This window comes from Rhinoderma darwinii, chromosome 3, assembly GCF_050947455.1.
Source record: "Rhinoderma darwinii isolate aRhiDar2 chromosome 3, aRhiDar2.hap1, whole genome shotgun sequence".
NCBI lineage: Eukaryota > Metazoa > Chordata > Amphibia > Anura > Rhinodermatidae > Rhinoderma > Rhinoderma darwinii.
The window spans coordinates 182,895,406-182,919,583 of NC_134689.1; the positions used below are offsets into that span (position 1 = coordinate 182,895,406).

The 24,178-nt window shown below is 44.0% G+C and overlaps 1 protein-coding gene across 1 annotated transcript in view; it reads right to left on the reverse strand.

Annotated features, from left to right (window-relative positions):
* WNT2 (Wnt family member 2) overlaps nt 1-23,306 on the reverse strand; it is a 110,431-nt gene extending 87,125 nt beyond the window's left edge. The window contains exon 1 of the mRNA XM_075857128.1: nt 23,078-23,306. Coding sequence (XP_075713243.1) covers nt 23,078-23,270 — 193 coding nt within the window. The 5' untranslated portion in view covers nt 23,271-23,306. The remainder of the gene's footprint in view (nt 1-23,077) is intronic.
* Nucleotides 23,307-24,178: the final 872 nt, after the last annotated feature.

The following is a 24,178-nucleotide window of genomic DNA, read 5'->3' on the forward strand; positions in this document are numbered from 1 at the left end:
CCAATGAATAGCAGCGCCAATTACGTCCGTAATTTCAGCCGTAACGGACGCCCTCGTGTGAACATACCCATAAAGTGACATGTCAGATTTGAAAAATCGGCTTCATCCTGAAGGCCAAAACAGGCTCAGTCCTGAAGGGGTTAACAAACTAGTTTGTTGACAATTAATTTGAAGGCCAGCCCGCTCACCAAACTCTTGGTATAACCGAATTACATGGTCGACCTAAGATACATCCCCTATAAACAAAAGATCATCTGCATATAACAAGATTTTATCGATCTTATTACCCATTTGAAAACCCACTATATTCTCGGGAGGTTCTTATCTTCATTGCCAAAACCTCAATTACTAAAGTAAATGAGTGGCTAGAGGACAACCCTGCCGCATTTCTCTTTCTAAGTTAAAGTTAACAGATTTCTGACCATTCATGCTTACTCTAGCCTGCGGTTGCCTATACAGTAATGTAATCAAATTTATGAATTTTTACCGATACCAAAACAACCCAAAATCCTCAAAAGAAAAACGCCATTCGACTGTATTGAAAGTTTATATAGCATCGATTGAGAGGATAGCACCCTTCTTAGCGTACACTTTCCCATATTGTAAATTAGGAAAGACTCGGTGGACATTCTTTATCATAACCCTGCTCAGAATAAACCCGGTCTGGTCCGGGTGAATTATACTATTCATTACCTTCATCAGTCTGCCGGCCAGAACATTGGCCAACAGCTTGACGTCAGTATTCAACAGTGAAATAGGCCGGTACAATTCCGGCAAGAGAGGGTCCTTATCTTTCTTAGGGATCACAATAATTTCTGTGGCCTCCATAGATTCGGGAAGCCTACGTCTAACATAGGAAAAAATTGCTGTTTCCACTAGAATAGGGATTCATTTATCATGGTATAACTTATATAGTTCAAATGTAATTCCGTCTACCCCCACAGCTTTGTTACTTGGCGTTTCCAGCAAGGACGCTCTCAATTCCTCCGATGTTATCGGGTGATCTAACATTGATCTTTGTTCGTTATCAATATTAGGGAATTCCATTTCATCCAGATAACTACCTATGCTATCCTTAGAGTCTTTTAACCTAGAGCAGTACAGGTCTTGATCAAATCCTCTGAATTATTTTACTACTCCCCTAGAAACGTGAACAAGTTGCCCCTTTGTATTCTTAATAGAGAAAACAGAATTTTGTTTTGGTTTTGCTAGGCTCTGTTTTGGCCTTGCTAAATTAAGTGGCTTGTATATCAAGTGGAGTTACTAAACTGGATTGGTTTGCTGTGCTCCTGTGTGTGAAACGGTGTTTGATATATGAATGGAGTGCTTGCAGGGGCGTAACTAGGAAAGACTGGGCCCCATAGCAAACTTTTGACTGGGGCCCCCCCTCCCCTGGGTGTCACACAACCCCCCCCTTGTAGATAGTGCCTTTTTTACAGCCCCCGCTGTAGATAACGCCATACAGCCCCCCCTCTGTAGATAGCGCCATACATCCCCCTGTAGAGAACGCCATACAGCCCCCCTGTAGATAACACCATACAGCCACCTCTGTAGATAACGCCATACAGCCCCCCTGTAGATAACACCATACAGCCCCCCTGTAGATAACACCATACAGCCCCCCTGTAGATAACGCCATACAGCCACCTCTGTAGATAACGCCATACAGCCCCCCTGTAGAGAACGCCATACAGCCCCCCTGTAGATAACGCCATACAGCCACCTCTGTAGATAACGCCATACAGCCCCCCTGTAGATAACGCCATACAGCCCCCTGCAGAGAACGCCATACAGCCCCCTGTAGATAACGCCATACAGCCCCCCTGTAGATAACGCCATACAGCCCCCCCTGTAGAGAACGCCATACAGCCCCCCTGTAGGGAACGCCATACAGCCCCCCCCCCTGTAGAGAACGCCATACAGCCCCCCCCTGTAGGGAACGCCATACAGCTCCCCCACCCCCCGGTAGGGAACGCCATACAGCGTTCCCCCCCCTGTAGGGAACGCCATACATCGTCCCCCGTCCCAAAAAAATGTGACCTACAGTGTGTCCTACAAAATACATGTATCCCCTCTGCACAGGATAGGGGATACACGAGTGATCGCTGACAGCGATAGGGAGAACGGGGGACTGAAAGTCCCCTGAACTTCTCCATGACCAACCTCTGACTTCCGGCGTCTGCGCAGCTCAATAAAAATGAAAGGAGCGCTGGTCACGCATGCGCACAAGCGTGACCGGCGCTCCATTCATTTCTACGGAGCTGCCAACACAGACCCCGGAAGTCCGAGGTTTGTGATGGACAACTTCAGGGGACTTTCAGTCCCCCGTTCTCCCTAACGCTGCCAGCGATCACTCATGTATCCCCTATCCTGTGGATATCCTGTGGAGAGGGGATACATGTCTTTTGCTCTATTTTGCGCCTTCAGGACCAGACACCGTTTAGCCATTTTTAGCACGCGTTAGTTAAATGGCTATAACTTTTTTATTTGTTGAGCTAACGACGTGATTTTTGCGACGGTTTTTCCGTAGACAATGCAGGTTTCGATTTTTAGCGTTTTTATACACACCTTTTTTGCTATTTTAGAATTCTTATACATAAAGTTTGAAAATAATAGTAAAAAAATAAGCTTTTTTACATTTCAGCTATTTTTTTTTTGGTAATAACATAGTTTTACCCCAAAATAGACCTTTTATTTGTGATAGTCATTGTCTACCGTAAATTTTAATATATTACATGTCTATATTAGGGTAATTGGGTCAGCGCTAGCGTTACAACAATGATTGGCGGGGGGGGGGATCGGTTTTTTTTGGGATGGGTATTTTATGTGTATTTATTATTTCAAATTTTTTTGCACTTTACTTTACTATTTTTTTATTACTATAGTCTGTCCCCCAATGGTCAAAGAAGACCTTTGGGGAACTTTATATATATTTTTTCTTTCTTTTACACCATCTTTTCCACTGTAACTGGAGCTGCACAGCAGCCCCAGTTACAGGGGAAATCAGCCCTCTCATAGTGACGATTGTCACTAATAGGGCTGTGCTGGGTCTAGTAAGACCCAGCAGCAGTCTGTCACTAACGGCACCCGGCGATCATGTGACCAGTCACATGATCACCGGGAGGAATAGAGACAGCGCCGCTGCTGCTGTCTCTATTCCTGTACACAGCGCGCATTCAGCGCTGTGTACAAGTGATCAGAGAAGACAGAAGCAGCGAAAGCTGCTTCTATCCTCTCCTCAGGGTCCCCGGCAGTCACTGACAGCCGGAGACACCGACATTCAGCTGCCCGATCGCGCGGGCAGCAAGTTAAAACCCGAGCCGTAGAAAGTCTATGGCTCGGGTTTTAAGGACCCTGACCGCTGGCCGAAAAAATACAGCCAGCGGCCGGGAACAGTTAATGGCAGAGCGGGGAGATACCTCCCTGCTCTGCCGTAGTGTTCAGTGGTGTCCCCCTGTAGCAGCCATAGCGGCTGCTAGCGGAGCCTCCGGCCGTGGTGGGGGCCCGTGCCGGCGGGCGACACGGGCCCCCTCATGCCGTGGGCCCCGTAGCAGCCGCTACTGCTGCTACGGCGGTAGTTACGCCACTGAGTGCTTGCTAATAGAAGTTTGCAAAACTGACAATTTAAAACCCTTTTTTCCTTCTTAGCTTCTGTCCTGCTGTGCAGCTGACTAGGGGGAGGGGATAACTGCTCTCAGGTGGTCTGAATTAGCCTGCAGGCCTCAGTTGAGGCTCTGTTTTGGCCTTGCTAAATGAAGTGGCTTGTGGATCTAGTGGAGTTACTAAACCGGAGTTAAAGTCCCTGTAAGTACACTTCTTTTCTTTTACTTTAACAATTGTTCACTGTTTTTTTGTAGTTAGAAGGCAGTAGAAAGGGGTCCAAGAAAAGTAAGGCCAATCCTGTTTCTGATATTCCAAGCAAAATTGCCAAATTGGGTGATGATGCGAGGGTGTCGGTCTCAGAAATGGCTGTCCTAGTGGATACTGATCTTCCTAACAGCCGAGAGAACAGCCCAGCTAGTAGTCCCCCCGACTACTATGGTAACGCAGGTAAGGCAAGACAATTGGTAGTTTTAAGGGATTCTATAATCAGGAAGACGGATAGAATAAATTTGTCGCTAAGACTGCCTCAACCGAATGGTTTGCGGTCTCCCTGGTGCCAGGGTTCGGCACGTAGTGGAACGGGTGGATAAATTACTGTGAGGGGCTGGTGATGATCCAGCTGTCGTGGTCCATGTGGGAACCAATGACAGAATAAATGGTAGGTGGAGGAGCCTTAAGAATAATTTTAAATAACTAGGCTACAAGCTGAAGGGAAGGACCTCCAAGGTTGTATTCTCAGGAATACTGCCTGTGCCATGCGCATCACAGGAAAGACAGCGGGAGCTCAGGGAGTTAAATGCTTGGTTTAAGTCTTGGCGTAGAGGAGAAGGCTTTGGGTTCCTAGAGCACTGGGATGACTTTTCATTGCGGTACAAACTGTATTCTGCAGATGATTTGCACCTAAATTGAAGGGGGTCCACTGTGCTGGGGGAGAGAATTCTAGCTGGGGTGGCGGATTATTTAACCCCTTAAGGATGCAGCCTATTTTGAACCTTAAGGCTAAGAGCCCATTTTTCCAATCTGACATATTTCAATTTATGTGGTAATAACTTCGGAATGCTTAAACCTATCCAAGTGATTCTGAAATTGTTTTCTCGTGAGGCATTGGGCTTTATGTTAGTGGTAAAATTTGGTCGATATATTCAGTGTTTATTTGTGGAAAAATAGCAAAGTTTAGAGAAAATTTTTTAAAAAATTGCATTTTTCTGAATGTAAATGCATCTGCTTGTAAGACAGAGGATTTTTACCAGCCAAAATAGTTACTAGTTCACATTTCCCATATGTCTACTATACGTTGGCATAATTTTTTACAAGGAGACGTTACAAGGCTTAGAACATAAGCAGGAATTTCTCAAATTTTGAATAAAATTTTAAAAGCCACTTTTTTGGGGTACCAGTTCAGTTCTGCAGTGGCTTTGAGGGGCCTATATATTAGAAACCCCTATCAACACCCCATTTTAGAAACTAGACTACTCAAAGTATTCAAAACAGCATTTAGATAGTTTATTAACCCTTTAGGTGTTTCACAGGAATTTAAAGCAAAGTAGAGGTGAAATTTACAATTTTTTTTTTCTGTACAACAGAAGGTTTTACCAGAGAAACGCAACTCAATATTTATTGCCCAGATTCTACAGTTTTTTCGAAATATCCCACTTGTGGCCCTAGTGTGCTAATGGACTGAGGCCTCCTTTTTATTAGGCACCATGTCCGGTTTGAAGATGTCTTGTGGTGCCAAAACAGTGGAAACCCCCCAAAAGTGACCCTATTTGGCAAACTACACCCCTCAAGGAACTTATCGAGGGGTATAATGGGCATTTAGATCCCACAGGTTTTTTTTGCTGCATTTTGTGGAATTAGGCTGCGCAATTGAAAATCACATTTTTCCAACAAAAGGTACAAATTTTGAATTTTGACAATGAATAAAGGAGAAAAAGCCCCCCAACATTTGTAAAGCAATTTCTTCCGATTACGGCAATACCCCATAGTGGTTATAAACTGCTGGTTGGACAAACAGCAGAGCTCAGAATGACAAGAGCGCTATTAGGCATGTAGATTTTGATGGATTGGTTTCTGGGTACCATGTTGCATTTGCAGAGCTCCTGAGGTACCAGTACAGGAGAAACCCCTTAAAAGTGACCCCATTTTGGAAACTAGACCCGAGGAATTCAATGTAGTTTTCATTGTGTGCGTGCGACTTTTTGATCAGTTTTGAATTCATTTTTAAGAGGCGTAATGACTAAAAAACAGCAATTCTACTATTGTTTTTTATTCTATTTTTTTACAGCATTAACTGTGCGCTATAAATTACATTCACTTTATTCTGCGGGTCGATACGATTACGGCGATACCATATGTTTATAGTTTTTTATGTCTTATGGCGTTTGCACAATAAAATACTTTTTATAAAAAATCATTTACTTTTTGTGTTGCCTTATTTTAAGAGCCATAACATTTTTATTTTTCCATCAATAAAAGCTTTGCGTAACGAACTGCAGTTTCGATCAGTACCATTTTTAGGTACATGCAACTTTTTGATCTCTTTTTATAAAAAATTTTGGGAGGTGAAGTGATCAAAAAATTGTGATTCTGTTATGGTTTATTATTATTTTCTTTTATGGCGTTCACCGAGTGGGACAGATAACGAAATAGTTTTGTAGTTCAGGCCGTTACGGATGCAGCGATAGCAATTATGTATAGTTTATTTGTTTATTTATTTTTATTAATAATAAAGGACTGATAAGGGAAAAAGGGGGATTTTTACTTTTAAAACTTATTTTTACACAACTTTTTTTAAACTTTTTTTTACTTTATTACTTTGTCCCACTAGGGGACTTGAGAGCAGGAGGTCCTGATCATAATTCTAATATACTGCACTACATGGGTAGTGAAGTGTATTAGAGCTGTCAGCTACTCACTGACAGCAAGAATAGTGGGTCCTGACTTAGCCAGGACCCACTAGGCATAGCCGGTGGCCATTATTAGGCATTGAGTTGCCATAGCCGCCAGCTATCGTGTAGCGAGCCCTCGATGGTAGTTTAACCCCTAAGAAGCCGCGATCGTTATTGAACGCGGCTTCTAAGGGGTTACTCAGCGAGGACACAGCGATCGGTCCCCGCTGAAGGAGCTGCGGCAACTGCTGTACGAGACAGCAGCTGTCACAGCTCCTGTATGTGTCGGGAGGACAGCCGAAATGGCCGTTCCTCTCGCGACATACTATTCCGTCACTGAGCGCGAATTATGCACTTAGCACGAAGGAATAGTATGTCGCTGAGCGCAAAGGGGTTAAACTAGGGCTGAGGAGGGAGGTCAATGTAGAAAATAAAGGGGCAGTTAGGTTAGAGAGGGGTCAGACTAAATTGGTGGGGGGAGAAATAGACTGTGGGGAGAGGACTACACAACAGGATAAGAATATCCTTTTGTTACAAAACAGCAATGAAAACAAAAATGCCCAAATAATGTCAATAATCACATTTCTGATACTGAAAGTGAAAAATTGAAAGGCAAGTTTAAGTGCATGTTCAAAAATGCCAGAATTCTAGCAAGCAAAATGGGGAAGTTTGAGGCCTTGGTACTGGAGGAACATATAGATTGTCACAATGGGTGTGTGGACCCACTGGGCCGTACCGCCGTAGCGGGATAGCAGCTGGCCAAACAGCATACCAAAGCAAAGTCAATAGTTCGAATAAGGTTACCTGTGGCAATACAGACAGCAGCGATAGCAGGCTCAGATGGAACCTTGGCAGCAGGCACACACCAGGCGCGGCGAAATACAGCAGGCGCAGTATACGACACAACACGACTCCAACTGTCTACAGCACAGTAACAAGGTAGCACGGGATACAGGATACAGGTAGCAGGAACGGGAACACTGGGAACTGGAAAACACTAAGGGACCATTTGCAAAGACTAACACGGGTAACAAAACAAAGCTCAGGCAATGAAGGAAGGGGCAGGGTCCTTCTTATAGTCCAGGGTGATCATGGGAGAAATCAGTCAATCTAAAACATGTGTGCGCTCTGGCACATTAAGGCCGGGAATGAGCTAGAGCACGCACCCTAGAGGTCACTGTGGGAGAAAGGCATCTGCAGGATGGTAGGAGTCTGCGGTCCGCGACCGCGGACGTTACATAGATATAGTTGGTGCTGCTGAAACATGGCTAGACACTTCACACGACTGGGCTGTAAATCTACAGGGTTTTACACTGTTTTGGAAAGACAGGACAAATAGGAAAGGCGGTGGTGTATGTCTGTATGTGAGAAGTGATATGAAGGCGAGTGTGAAAGAGACAATAGTGAGTGAATATTCTGAGGAGATTGAAACCATGAGGGTGGAATTACAAAGGGAGGTAAATACTGAGAAAATTACTTTTGGTGTAATTTATAGACCCCCCAATATAACTGAGGAGATGGATGATAAGCTATATAAACAGAAGGTGTGGGCTGCACAGGCTGGTACTGTAGTGATAATGGGTGATTTTAATTACAGGGATATAAATTTGTATCATGCAGTGGCGGATTATCATATGGCCACCCGAACCGCAGATAATTTTAAAAATCACTAAGGAGACTCTCGGCGCGCCAGCGCCGCTAATGGTCGCTGCTGAGAGGGAGGGAAGGGAGGGGCGGACTGGAATGTAAAAGAGCCGCCAGCGCAGTGCTGATGGGGAGGAGGGGGAAGGATAGTAATAGCAGGGGCTGGATAGGACTAGCACACGTGTCTCTGCTAGGTTGTAGAACACGCCCCTCTTTGACGCTGCACGTACCGCGAGTGAGAAACAGAAGAGAAGGGCGGTCAAGCGGTGAGGAAGAAGGTTAGTCTGCTGTACGCCTCCTGCCCCAAGCAACAATCGGCAGACGCTAAGGGGGGATTAATTATACAGCAAGGGGGGGGGGAGATTTCCATCTAACTCACTGCAGAGGACTCTATGGGGGGAATAATAATTTCCCCCCTAGACACTCAGCAGTCAGTTACACGCTCAAACACCCCCCCTGATGTATAATAAATACTGAAATACTGACGGCTCTATGGGGGATTATTCCCCCGTTGATAGAGTCCTGTGGCGTAACTTAGATGGTTGGACCCCCCATTCAGTATAATCCCCCCATTCCCATAGAGCCCTCACTAGTTACTAATATATTGCAAGGGGAAGTCAAATTGTCTGACTGCTGGGGGCTCTATAGGGGGGGTCTGAGCAACTAACTGCTGGGGGCTCTATAGGGGGGCTCCCCCCACCACAGAAATGTCAGAATTAGACACTCAGACCTCCCTATAGAATACCCAGCAGTCAGTGAGACAACCTCACCTACCCTTGCAATATAATCCCCCCATACAGCCCTCAGTTTTCCCATAAGGGAAATTATGACATATCCACCTGCTAATGATCTCACTGCCTCCTGGCCACATCCTGATTACATGGTCGGGAGTTACGAAAACAGCGTAGCTTGCTGAGATACGCTGTTTCCATAAGTCCCATAAAACTGAATGAAAGTTACGGAAGCAGCGTTGCTCGCAGACTCCCCCCGATCACTAAAACTAAGCAGCAGAAGCACTTGTGTGAGTGCTGAGCCGCTTGGTTTCTGTTTCCATAAAGCCAAGCAGTTTGTGTACGGGCTCATGGAAAGTCAATGAGCCCGTGCACCGCTACTTTGGCTTTCCAGAAAAAGCCGAACAGAAACTAAGTGGCTCAGCGCTCACATGAGAGCTTCTGCCGCTTAGTTTTAGCGATCGGTGGAGGTCTCAGCACCCGAACCCCACCCATCAAAAGTTCTGACATGTCACTTTGTTTGTTGAACATTTACTTATAATAATAATAATCTTTATTTATATAGCGCCAACATATTACGCAGCACTTTACAATTTAGAGGGGACATGAAACAAACAATATCAGACATTACATAGTGACAAAGTTCATTTACAATTCAAACCTGGGGAGTGAGGACCCTGCTCGCAAGAGCTTACAATCTATGAGGACATAAGGGAGACACAAAGTGTAATAGTGTTTGTTCTGTACAATGGTCCGGACATTTTTATACACATGGGGTGGTGACATAAAGCTGCATGAGCCGGTCACCAGCCAGTATCCGTGTATGATGGACATGAAGAGAAGGAGTGTGAGGGAATCTTATTCTGATAACTAATCTAAATGGAGGGCCATGGAAAGGAGTCAGATTAGGGAATGTTATAGGCCTGTCTAAATAGATGTGTTTTCAGGGCACGTTTAAAACTGTGGATATTGGGAATTAATCTGATTGTCTAGGGTAGCACATTCCAGAGGACGGGTGCAGCACGAGAGAAATCCTGGAGACGGTAGTGGGAGGTTCGGATTATGGAGGATTTTAATCTAAGGTCGTTGGCAGAACGTAGAGCCCGAGTAGGGTGGTAGACAGAGATGAGGGAGGAGATGTAAGGAGGTGCAGCACTGTGGAGAGCTTTGTGGGTGAGAGTAATAAGTTTGAATTTTATTCGGAAGGGGATGGGCAACCAGTGCAGTGACTGGCACAGATTAGAGGCGTTGGTGTAGCGGTTGGTCATAAAGATGAGCCTGGCTGCTGCATTGAGGATAGATTGGAGAGGGGAGAGTTTAGTGAGGGGAAGACCGACTAGTAATGAGTTACAGTAGTCAAGACGAGAGTGAATCAGAGCAACAATGAGAGTTTTGGCAGTTTCCTCCGTAAGAAAAGAGCGGATTCTGGAGATGTTTTTGAGGTGAAAATGACAGGAGCGTGAAAGTGATTGTATGTGAGGAGTAAAGGAAAGATCTGAGTCAAAAATAACCCCGAGACAGCGGGTGTGCTGCTTAGGAGTTATGATAGTGCCACACACAGAGATGGAGACATCAGGTTTAGGGAGGTAAGTAGATGGTGGGAACACATGGAGCTCAGTTTTAGAAAGATTCAGTTTCAGATAGAGAGAGGACATGATGTTAGAGACAGCGGACAGACAATCACTGGTGTTCTGTATTAGAGCAGGGGTGATGTCACGGGAAGAGGTATATAATTGGGTGTCATCAGCGTAGAGATGGTACTGGAAGCCAAATCTGCTGATGGTTTGTCCAATAGGAGCTGTGTAGAGAGAAAAGAGGAGCGGACCTAGGACTGATCCCTGAGGAACCCCGATATCAAGGGGAAGAGGAGAAGAAGTGGAACCAGCAAATGACACACTGAATGAGCGGTCAGAGAGATAGGAGGAAAACCAAGAGAGAGCCGCGTCCTTGAGGCCAATAGAGTGGAGCATGTTAAGTAGGAGTTTGTGGTCTACAGTGTCAAAGGCTGCAGAGAGATCCAAAAGAATCAGGAGAGAGGATTTACCATCCGATTTAGCCGCCAAGAGATCATTTGAGACTTTAGTAAGGGCAGTTTCTGTGGAGTGTAGAGTGCGGAAACCAGATTGTAAGGGGTCAAGAATGGAGTTAGCAGAGAGATAGCAGATAAGGCGAGAGTAGACCAAGCGTTCCAGGAGTTTGGAGATGAAGGGCAGATTAGAGACTGGTCGGTAGTTGGCAGCGCTGGATGGGTCAAAAGTTGGTTTTTTCAATAATGGGTTTATAATGGCATGTTTAAAAGCGGAGGGAAAGATACCAGAGGAAAGAGAGAGGTTAAATATTTTAGTGAGGTGACTAGTGACAGCCGGGGAGTGGGACTGGAGGAGGTGTGAGGGGACAGGATCACTAGGGCAGGTAGTAGGACGAGAAGAAGAGAGGAGCCTCGAGACTTCTTCTTCAGTTATTGGGTCAAAGGCTGAGAGTGAAGAAGAGGGAATGCGGGGGGGAAGGGGATCGATGTTACTAGGGGACTGAGTGATAATATCATGCCGGATGTTGTCAATTTTAACTTTAAAATAATTGCCCAGGTCTTCAGCACTGAGATCTGTGATTGGCGTCTGCACTTACGGGACTAAGGAGGGAGTGAAAAGTATCAAAGAGGCGTTTTGGATTATTAGATAGTGTGGAGATGAGAGAAGTGAAGTAGACTTGTTTGGCGCGGTGAAGGGCAGAGTTGTAAGTTTTGAGCATAAATTTGTAATGGATGAAATCTGCATCCAAATGCGATTTTCTCCACAGTCGTTCGGCACATCTCAAACACCGCTGAAGAAAGCGGGATTGAGGCGTGTGCCAGGGTTGTCGTCGTCTTTGTCGGGTGGTTCGGAGTGTAGTGGGGGCTGCTTCATCCAATGCATTCTTGAGAGTGTTATTATAAAGTTTGGCAGCCAGATTGGGACAGGAGAGGGAAGAGATAGGGGACAATGAGGACTGTAGAGTGTCTATGAGTTTCACAGTGTTAATGGCATGTAGATTTCTGTATGTCTGATACGTAGGGATGACCTGAGGAGGCAGAGAATATTTGATAGTAAAGCAGAGAAGATTGTGGTCAGAAAGCGGGAGAGGAGAGTTAATAAAGTCAGAAACTGAGCAGAGCCGGAAGAAGACCAGGTCAAGCGAATGCCCGTCTTCATGTGTAGGAGAGTTAGTAAGTTGTGACAGACCGAGGGATGAGGTTAAAGATAGAAACAGGGAGGCAGATGAGGAGATTGGTTTATCAATGGGGATGTTGAAGTCACCCATGATGAGAGTGGGTGTTTCAGAGGATAGAAATTGTGGAAGCCAGGCAGCAAAATGATCCAGGAATTGGCGGGGTGAGCCCGGTGGGCGGTAGACAACTGCCACTCGGAGGGGAAAAGGGTGAAAGAGTCTGAGGGTGTGGACTTCAAAAGAGGGAAATGTGAGTGAGGGGACCGGGGGAATGACCTGGAAAGTGCAGTGTGGAGAAAGAAGTATACCTACTCCTCCACCCTGCCTGTTCTCAGGTCTGGGGGCATGAGAGAATTGGAGACCACCATAAGATAGAGCAGCAGGGGAAGCAGTGTCCGACAGGTGTAGCCATGTTTCTGTAAGAGCCAGAAGGTTGAGAGAGTTAGAAAGGAATAAGTCATGAATAAAAGTGAGTTTGTTGCACACGGACCGAGAGTTCCTGAGAGCACAGTTAAAAGAGACCGGAGAAGACATACAAGGAATGGCAAGAAGATTTGCAGGGTTTCTATGTGTGGCAGGTAAGTGGTTGAGCTTGGCAGAAGAAAATGGAGGACCAGGGTTGGGAGAGATGTCCCCTGCAGCTAGCAGCAGGAGAATGGAGAGAGACAGCAGATGGTTCTGTGATTTATGAGAGCGTTTTTTATGTTGGGCAGTGGGATGGGATGGGTTAATTTGACTGAGGAAAGTGAATAGTGAATGGGAGCTGTGCATGGGGGAGGCCAGGAGAGAAGGACTGATGTGGACTGTTTTTTGGCTAGGCTTAAATGGGCGATAGGATTGTAAACCAAGAGCAGCTATAATGATGAGTGGTGGCAAACATGTTTGTTTACAGATAGTTAGAAATCTAATATTTAGAGCGTGTGCTAGTTTGTTTGGTTTGGTAATGCAGCTTACCTGTCACTGACCCTGTGCAACTGCCATGTATAACTGCCAGGACACTTTGACAGTATGACACTTAGACAGAGATGACTTCTGCCTTCGTGCCCCCCTGCACGAGTGCCTTCCCCATATGCTATATCTAAATTTATAGGGAGTAGATGCTCAGATCTAGGCCTAATTAAGCTCGTTCAGCTATTAATCAAATCAACTAGACACATGAGGTGAAAAGCTATGCAGAGATAAACAAACAAACTAGCAGGTCTGGATGATCATAAAACTTAACGACGATCAAACACTTTGACAAAACTTAGAGATAACATTAGACTATATAGCAACACAGGAAAGCAGAGTACCATAAAATACAAGTTTCAGCTTTTTGAAATGCAGCTACAGCAGGGATGAGGTTCATGCAGGAATGAAATGGATTATATACCTGTATGAAGAGAAGAGAGATGGATGTTAGATCTGTGCCATGTATAACTGCCAGGACACTTTGACAGTATGACACTTAGACAGAGATGACTTCTGCCTTAGAAAAAGGTGTTACAATTTGTTTTTATTTGATTTGTTAATGGCTGTGTAAACCTTTCAAAAAGTTTGGTGTTTTGTGCAACCTTTCTAAATACTTATTAAAAATTGGTTTTACTTTTTGAGATACAGCTGCTTTATATCCTGAATACAGAGCAGCTGTATCTAGTGTTAAAACCCGTATCCGTCAGGTCAGTGGCAGACGGGTTCAGTGTCAGCGAGTTGGGGGGGGGTTGAATTGTGTGTGAGGGGGAAGGAGGGGGCCCAAGTTGTGTCAACAGCCCAGGGCCCATGGTATACTTAATTCGCCACTGGTATCATGCTTTGTCTTCAACTGCAAAGGGGAGAAATTTCCTCAACCTGTTGTAGGAAAATTTTATGGGCCAGTTTGTGGAAGACCCAACTAGAGGTGAAGCTTTGTTGGATCTGATCATTTCTAATAATGCAGAGCTTGTTGGGAATGTCAATGTTCGTGAAAACCACGGTAACAGTGATCACAATATAGTTATATTTTACCTATGCTGGGAGGGCAAACACACTTAATTTTAAGGAAGCCAATTTCCCCAGGATGAAGGCTGCAATTCAGCATATAGACCGGGAAGAACTAATGTCAAATAATGGTACAAATGATAAATGGGAGATTTTAAAATCTACTTTGGGTAATTATAGTGCAAAATGTATTCCTATAGATAACAAGCATAAACGACTAAAATGAAACCCCACATAGCTTACACCATCTGTAAAAAGGGCAATACATGACAAAAAAGGGCATTTGAAAAATACAAATCTGAGGGTACAGCTGTATCCTTTCTAATTTATAAAGAGCTTAATAAAATCTATAAAAAAAAGTAATACAATCAGCAAAAATACAAAATGAGAGGCAGGTGGCCAATGATAGTAAAACAAATCCCCAAAAATTCTTCTAGTATGTAAATGCAAAAAAGCCAAGGTCTGAACATGTAGGACCCCTAAATAGTGGTAATGGGGAGTTGGTCACAGGGGATCAAGAGAAGGCAGAGTTACTAAATGGGTTCTTTAGCTTTGTATGTAGAATAGAAGAAAGAGCAGCTGTTAATATATCAGTTGATATACTGAATTGGATGAATGTAGATATGGTCTAAGCTAAGCTAAATAAAATAAAATGTACACAAGGCCTCGAGACCAGATGGGTTACACCCTAGAATTCTTAAAGATTTTAGTTCAGTTATTTCTGTCCCCCTCTTCATAATATTCAGAGATTCTCTAGTGACTGGTATAGTGCCAAGGGACTGGCGCAAGGCAAATGTGGTGCCTATTTTCAAAAAGGGCTCTAGGTCTTTCCCTGGGCAATTATAGACCAGTAAGCTTAACATCCATCGTGGGGAAAATGTTTGAGGGGCTATTGAGGGACTAAATACAGGATTATGTGACAAAAAATAGTATTATAAGTGACAGCCAGCACGGTTTTACGAAGGACAGAAGTTGTCAAACCAACCTGATTTGTTTTTATGAAGAGGTGAGCAGAAGCCTAGACAGAGGGGCCGCTGTGGATATAGTGTTTTTGGACTTTGCAAAGGCATTTGACACTGTCCCTCAGATGCCAAATGGGTAAATTAAGGACTATAGGTTTTGAAAGTGTAGTTTGTAATTGGATTGAGAATTAGCTCAAGGACCGTATCCAGAGAGTTGTGGTCAATGATTCCTACTCTGAATGGTCCCCGGTTATAAGTGGTGTACCCCAGGGTTCCATGCTGGGAACACGATTATTCAACTTATTTATTAATGATATAGAGGATGGGATTAATAGCACTATTTCTATTTTTGCAGATCACACCAAGCTATGTAGAATTGTTCAGTTTATGGAAGATGTTCATAAATTGCAGGCCGATCTGAACACAGTTTGGGCGTCCACTTGGCAAATGAAGTTTAATGTAGAGTTATGCATCTGGGTACCAACAACCTGCATGCATCATATGTCCTAGGGGGAGCTATACTCGGGGAGTCACTTGTTGAGAAGGATCTGGGTGTACTTGTATATCAAAAACTAAATAACAGCATGCAATGTCAATCAGCTGCTTCAAAGGTCAGCAAGATATTGTCATGTATTAAAAGAGCCATGGACTCGCTAGACAGGGATATAATATTACCACTTTACAAAGCATTAGTTTTGCCTCATCTAGAATATGCAGTTCAGTTCTGTGCTCCAGTTCATAGAAAGGATGCCCTGGAGTTGGAAAAAATACAAAGAAGAGCAACGAAGCTAATAAGGGGCATGGAGAAACTAAGTTATGAAGAAAGATTAAAAGAATTAAACCTATTTAGCCGTGAAAAGAGACGACTAAGGGGGGACATGATTAACTTCCTTCTGTATTGATAAGGGTGACATAAATCTCAGCGTCTACTTTCCACTGTATTAATATGGAAACTCCCCTGGAAAAAGACGTGTATACCGAATGGTAACACTGGGCTATCCAGCCTCTCTGAAAGCTGCTAATTTTATCTTTGACCAAATGGGTCTCCTGAAGACATTTGATGGTGGTGAGGTAATTCCTAATTAAGTTAAAGATAGCGTACCTCTTTAGTCTTGCAGCAGCCCCCCTAATGTTCCATGACACTATTTTCAGCATGGTTCTTCTTTACAAAAGGGCAACAGAGGAAATAAAAAGCCGTGCATCAGAAAACCCCTCATCTATCATCTCCCTCTACCATTTCTCCCCCCCTGCAAACCAAGGTTAATAAATCAGGACACCACTAGGGGACCCAGTACGCCAATAATAATGGTGAGAAACACAAAAAAATAAAGTTTAATGTTTGACCATTGCTGCCCCCCCCCCCCACTAAGTGCCCGTAGTTAGTGGCGGATTATCATTAGGGCGGTAAGCCCGAACCCCCTCATGCCCAGTGACGTTGCTAGCACCGGAGGGAGCCCCGGTGCCAGGACCGCACCTGTCATGAGGCGAGGTGAGCTTTGCTCCTACTTAGCAGCCGAGATCTGTGCTGAAACTCCCTCTACTGCTTTAGAAGCTCCCCCTCCAGCCACCCTTCCCTGCTCTACACATCTGTCCTCCTGCTGCTAGCAGTCGGGACATGAGGGAGAGGAGACTGTCGGTGGGCTGTGAGCAGAAGAGCTGCAGTGAAGGCTCCCACCACATCAACCTGCTGAACGCCCTTCACAAATATCCTACATAAAAGGTAAGTGCATGTGTGTTTACAATGTGTACTTTATATGTGTATAATGTGCATACTCATGTGTGTCTGTGATGTGTACAAATGTATGTATGTATGTATATAGTGTGTGTGTGTATGTATGTATATATACATATATATATATACACACACACACAGTGTGTATATGTATGTGTATATAAATATATATATACATATATATATATACATATAGTGTGTGTGTGTGTGTGTGTGTGTGTGTGTGTGTGTGTGTGTGTGTGTGTGTGTGTGTGTGTGTGTGGGGGTATATATAACATATATATTTCAGCAGCAATTCCGCAGAAAGTAGCAGAAATTCCGCTGCAGAAAAAAAGCACCATTTCCTGCATTTTTGCTGCAGAAAATGGTGCGGATTTTGCTGCGTTTTTCTCAATGTTGGGAGAGGGTGACGTCTCCTCTGAAAAAACTCAGCAATTCTGTCCACTTTCTGCCGCAGAAATTGACAAGCTGCAGTACGAGAAATACGCACCGCAGGACAAAATGTCTGGTCGGAAATTTTACGCAGCGTCTGGATGAGATTTGGTAAATTTCACTCACTTTGCTGCTACTGAATTTTGCGTATTTTTTGGGCGGAAAATACGCAGCAATACCGTTAAGTGTGATCAAGCCCTAATACAGTAGCAGCAGAGTTGATTAGATGTGAACAATTCTCATCCACACGCTGCGTAAATGGTAAGTGGGGAAAAAAAGCTCAGAAATTTACCTGCGGTGCGTTTTTTTTATTCCGCAGCATTTCAATTGTATTTGCGTAAACGTTGCTCATTTGTTTCGGGTTTTCCCCATTTAATTCAATGGGAGGTAAAACCCGCAACAAATAACAGATGTTATGTAAAAACGCAATTTAGAAAAAATAAAAATCTTATACTTGCCCAGAATTCTGTTTCTTCGTCCAGGCCGGCCTCCTGGGATGACGTTTCACCCCATGTGACCGCTGCAGCCAATCACACGCCAATCACAGGCTGCAGCAGTCCTATGGGATAAAATGTTATCCCAGGGCTGCAGTGTAGCGACGCTGTGTAGCAAGGGGGGGGATCGCTGTGTGGCACTATATACAAGGGGGAGTGCTGTTGTGCTGTGTGGCTCTATCTATAGGGGGCTGTGTGACGCTCTCTACAGGGGGTTGTGTGTGTGGCGCTATCTACAGGGGGTTGTGTGTGGCGCTATCTACAGGTGTGTGTGGCGCTATCTACAGGGGGTATGTGTGGTGCTATCTACAGGGGTTGTGTGTGTGGCGCTGTCTACATGGGGGTTGGCGCTATCTACAGGGGGGCACTGTGTATGTGGTGCTTTACTTTACAGTGTGTGACACAATTATATTCAGGGGCGCAGTGCATGGTGATATTATATTTAAGGGCTGCAGAAATGGGTCATGGCAAGGAGAAGTCGTCATGTGCTCTGGATCGGATGGAGAAGAGAAGAGGAAAAAAAAATACTAGCATCTGAGACGTCGTCATCTGTGAGTCACTGGATTTGTAGAGAATCTGTCCCCTCTCTTGACATGTTTATTATAGGAAATCCTTGTATTCCACATAAAGTCTTTGTGCAGTCCAGGACTGATAGAAAAATTGGTGTTACCAATCGCCTTGTCGGGAGGATGTGTCCCTGCATAGTGTGATACTGTCAGTATGTAGGGACACAGCCCTGTGAAAGGGGAATCGTAACACCCATTTGTTAATGCTTGAGCAAAAAGGTAGTGTTAGCAATAGTTAGGCGCGGCAGGGGGGCAGTGGAGAAGGGGGCCCAAGTTTGGGTAACAGCCCAGGGCCCATGGTCTTCTTAATCCGCCACTGCCCATAGTGATCGCAAAATACGGATTTATATTTAGAACCCTTTAGGGTCCAGCCAGTGATAAGCCTCCATTGCGGATTGAAAAAAAATCATAGTTCCATTGTGGGAGATTTTTAATTTTGCTGGATATAGAAGCGAATATTGAATATTTGCCTTGAACAATCTCTTTTTGGCCTCAAGAAAGCTCAGCCTGAGCTTATTTGTTGCCATAGATAAGTCAGGATAGATAGAAATCCGTGCCTCATTAAAAAACAAGCCTCCCTTTTTCCTCTTTTCCCGCATAATCGCATCCCGATCCAGATACCATAATAATTTTAACAAAATAGGTCTAGAGGAAGCACCCGCTGATCTAGATTTGACCAGGATATAGTGAGCTTGTTCTACACAGAATAAATTAGAAAGGGAATCCCAAAAATGTCAAATTGTATCTCCTAGCTCTATCCTCCATATCGGCATGCTTATTTTGTAGGAGTTTGACATTTTGTTTAAGTTCCGTAACCTCCGTTGATAGTACGGCCATAAAGTCCCCCAGGAGGGATATTCTGCCATCAGTCTCATCAATTCTATTGCGAATTACCGACACATTGGACTTTATTGATGAAATATTGATCTTTATCCCATCCAACTGAACATGCAATCCCATAACATTACAGTCCGTTCCTTTAACTGTAGATCGTCTCTCCTGTAGTAGCAGAGAGTTATCCAACACTTGGGGTTGAGTTGAGATCCTGGATTCGTATCTGAGATGTCCACAATAATAGCTGAGATGACTTCTCCTAAAGAGCATATTGAAGTAGTTCCTTTATCTCCTTGCTTTATGCTCCTTTCTGGGATTCTGGTAGACAATTCCCCAATGTGTAGAGAATTGCACTTTCCAGGCTGTTTTTTAGCCGGCATATTCAGGGCATTTATCTTCCCTATATAAAAACTCTGCAACTGAGGAGCAGCTCAGCAACAATGGAGGAACTCGGTAGCAGTGGAAAAGTTAAGCAGCCGTGGCAGAACTAAGCAACAATGAAGAGACTCAACATGGAAGGATGAACTCTGCAGTGATAGAAGAGCCCCACAGCAATGAAGGAGCTCAGTGGCATTGGAGGAATTCTGCAGCCACGGAGGGTCTCGACAACAGTTTAGGCGCTCACCGGAAATGAAGGCACACAGCAGGAATGGAGGAACGCCACAGCAATGGAAGAGCTCAGCAACAGTAGAGGAGCTCAGCAGCATCGGAGGAGCTCGTCAGTAATGGAGGAACTCAGCAGCCACAGAGAAACTTGGCAGCAATGGAAGGAACCTGGCAACAACGGAAAAAAAAAAAAACAGCAAACATGGAGAAACTCAATAGCAATAGAGTATCTCAGCAAATGGAAGAATCCAACTGCGATGAAAAAAACCAAAAAAACTTCAGCATTGGAGGTGCTGAGCAGCGGCGGAGGAACTCTGCAGCGGCGGAGGAACTCTGCAGCGGCGGAGGAACTCTGCAGCGGCGGAGGAACTCTGCAGCGAATGAAATAAACCAGCAGCAGTGGAGGGACTCTGCAGCAATGAAGGAGCTCATCAGCGAAGAAGGAGCTCATCAGCGAAGAAGGAGCTCATCAGCAAAGAAGGAGCTCATCAGCAAAGAAGGAGCTCATCCGCAAAGAAGGAGCTCATCCGCAAAGAAGGAGCTCATCCGCAAAGAAGGAGCTCATCCGCAAAGAAGGAGCTCATCCGCAAAGAAGGAGCTCATCCGCAAAGAAGGAGCTCATCCGCAAAGAAGGAGCTCAGCCGCAAAGAAGGAGCTCAGCCGCAAAGAAGGAGCTCAGCCGCAAAGAAGGAGCTCAGCCGCAAAGAAGAAGCTCAGCCGCAAAGAAGGAGCTCAGCCGCAAAGAAGGAGCTCAGCCGCAAAGAAGGAGCTCAGCCGCAAAGAAGGAGCTCAGCCGCAAAGAAGGAGCTCAGCCGCAAAGAAGGAGCTCAGCCGCAAAGAAGGAGCTCAGCCGCAAAGAAGGAGCTCAGCCGCAAAGAAGGAGCTCAGCCGCAAAGAAAGAGCTCAGCCGCAAAGAAGGAGCTCAGCAGCGATGAAGGAGCTCAGCAGCGATGAAGGAGCTCAGCAGCGATGAAGGAGCTCAGCAGCGATGAAGGAGCTCAGCAGCGATGAAGGAGCTCATCAGCGATGAAGGAGCTCAGCAGCAAAGAAGGAGCTCAGCAGCAAAGAAGGAGCTCAGCAGCAAAGAAGGAGCTCAGCAGCAAATAAGGAGCTCAGCAGCAATGAAGGAGCTCAGCAGCAATGAAGAAGCTCAGCAGCAATGAAGAAGCTCAGCAGAAATGAAGGAGCTAAGCAGCAATGGAGGAATTCTATAGGGCTGGAGGCGTTCAGCAGCAATGGAGGCACACAATGAGTGATGAGTGAATGCAGTACAATGAGACTAGCATAAGAAACACCTAGGAGTCTTAACCCCTTTAGGACACAGCCTGTTTTGGCCTTGAGAAACAGCCGATTTTTTCAAATATGACGTGTCACTTTATGTGGTAATAACTTGGGAATGCTTTTACCTATACAAGTGATTCTGAGACGATTTTCTCATGACATATTGTACTTTATGTTAGTGGAAAAATTTGGTCCATAAATTCAATATTTATTAGTGAAAAACACCAAAATTTAGAACAATTTTGCAAAAATGTGCATTTTTCTAAATGGAAATGGATCTGCATGGAAAACAGATAGTAACACTACACAAAATAGTCAATAGTTAACATTTCCTATATGTCTACATCGTTTTTTGAACATCCTTTTATTTTTCTAGGACGATACAAGGCTTAGAACTTTAGCAGCAATTTCTCACATTTTAAAGAAAATTTCAAAAGACTATTTTTACAGGTACCAGTTTAGTTCTGAAGTGGTTTTGAGGGTCTTATATATTAGAAACCCCCAATAAATCACCCCATTTTAAAAACTGCACCCCTCAAAGTATTCAAAACAGCATGCAGAAAGTTTCTTAACCCTTTAGGCGTTTCACAGGAAATAAAGCAAAGTAGAGGGGAAATTTAGAAATGTAATTTTTTTTTGCCGAAATTCATTCGTAATACATTTTTTTCTGTGACACAGAAGATTTTACCAGACAAACACAACTCAATATTTATTGCCCAGATTCTGCAGTTTTTAAGAATATCCCACGTGTGGCCCTAGTGTGCTAATGGGTTTGAATAGGTCTTGTGGTGCCAAAACAGTGGAAACTCTCCAAAAGTGACCCCATTTTGGAAACTACACCCCCTCAAGGAATTTATCTAGGGGTATAGTTAGCATTTTGACCCCACAGGTATTTTGCTATATTTATTGGAGTTAGTCTGTGAAAATGAAAATCTACTTTTTTTTCGGAAAAAACATAGAAATTTTTAATATTTACAAGGAATAAATAAGAAAATGCACCCCAACATTTGTAAAGTATCTTCTCCCGATTATGGAAATACCCCATATATGGTAATAAACTGATGTTTGGACCCACAGCAGGGCTCAGAAGGGAAGGAGCGCCATTGGATTTTGGAGCGCAGATTTTGCTGGATTGGTTTTCAGTGCCATGTTGGGTTTGCAACGCCCTGGAGGGAGCAAAACAGTGGAACACCCCCAAAAGTGACACCATTTTGGAAACTACACCCCTCAAGGAATTTTTCTAGGGGTATAGAGAGCATTTTGACACCACAGGTTTTTTGCATAATTTAGTGGAATTAGGCACTGAAAATGAATATCAACATTTTTGTCCACTAAAATGTTGAATTTTTTCATTTTCACAAAGGATAAAGGAGAAAAAGCCGCCCAAAACTTTTAACGCAATCTCTCCCGAGTATGCCAATACCCCATATGTGGTAATAATTGTTTTTTTTAATGGAAATTAATTAACCTTTGCAGGACTGATCCTTTTTTGCCTTTCCATTTGTTTTTCACTCCCCGCATTCCAAACGCCATAAAGTTTTATTTTTAAATCAATAGATCGATGTGAGGGCTTATTTTTGTCGCCGATGGTGTGCACCGGGAACCGCGCAGTAACTGTACACCCTCGTGCGCTAAGACACTGGCCACCAGGACGTACAGTTGCGTTGTGGTGCGCCTAGGGGTTAAGCAAACACTGCAGCTAATAAGGAAGCAGGTAGATCTCAGTAGTGTCCTACTTTGCATACATTTCCAGCATACTCCTCTAGCCCCATCAAACAGCCACCAGAGTCCCACAACAATCTTGCCTGTGCATACGGAGTCCTGCCGAACCTCACCGCATACTGTATGTGCAGCAAACACCATGCTCTGAACAGGTGAGGAAGGGGAGAGACGAGAGAGAGAGCTCACGGAACATGCCCGCTCACATGGTCACCCCTACGATTTTAAATTAATACCAAGCCTCTTACATTTTCTTAATCTAGCATGCTGAAATTAAAATACAATTGTGTGTTCATAGAAAACCCCTTTAACTATATGAAGTACATGAAAGGAATGTCATGCTCCACTGTTTCTTTGACAACAATTTTTGTATTTTTAAATAGAAGTATCCTGGAGTAGAACCATACGTATCTCAACCAACTTACTGCGTAAAATTAATTTTCCAAATAAGCTTTGATCTCTTTCATGTGTGTTGCAATTCCAGCGGTGATGTCGAAACTGATGTTGACATTCAGCTGTCCACTCACTCACCCCTAGACCAATAACGTGCATGATTTCAGGATAGCGCTGACACAGTTGCCTCTGACGGGTTACCAATCCAGGTACATTATTGCACATTACTCGGGATGAAGAAGAAGAGGAACCAACAGCCCCCATGTACCTGTCCAAAGGAAAGAAAACCAAATTAAAATGTGTAGACAATTGCGTAGTTAAACACTTACACTCTGTGATACATATTTATATAAACGTCTGGCTGCAGCCATCTCTGGTTTAGCAAAGTAATTGACTTCTTATGTGTTGTTTGAATGTTCTACTGGGTTTAGCACACAAATTAAAGGTAAATTGAGCAATAATTAAACATTTTTTGAACCGCCAGTAGAGGGGACCAGGCATCACCATGTCCCGGCTGGGGAAGCCCCACTAGAAAAAGTTTGAGAAGCCCTACCCTGGAGTAACATTATTTACGTAACAGAATCAATCCTTCCACATCCTCATGCAACAGCATTAATGGATTACAGATACAAGAGGAAGGTGTGCCAAAAAAGTAAAGCAAAAGCAAAGAATACAAAAAAAAAATAATGGATTTGGATGGTATATAGAGTTATAAAGTATCACAGTCTCCCTTACTTTTCTCCCTACTGGTTTGAGGTTGAGGGTATAGTCACACATGAAAATAATGTGGCAGAGTTTTCCTGTATTTGCAGTCGCAATTTTATATAGAAAAAAAATTATATTGTATTCTAAGAAACAAAACAATGAATCTAAATACATGGTGTGGCTCTTTTCTTTGTGCAGACTATTTCAAACTGGTTTATGAATGATGCTCATTTTGTAATCTTAAGAAACTATTAAATGATGTTGAATCCTGACTGCAGAAACAAGCCACCTCCAGTCCTCTGTATTTCCACTGAAGACCTGACCACATGTTTTCTTTAGAAAAGAATTGACCTAATAAGAAATAGTTTAAACCCACAATCCCAGCTGTTTGCAGTGACCCCTGTGGCCCCCTTGCCCCATTTCCAACA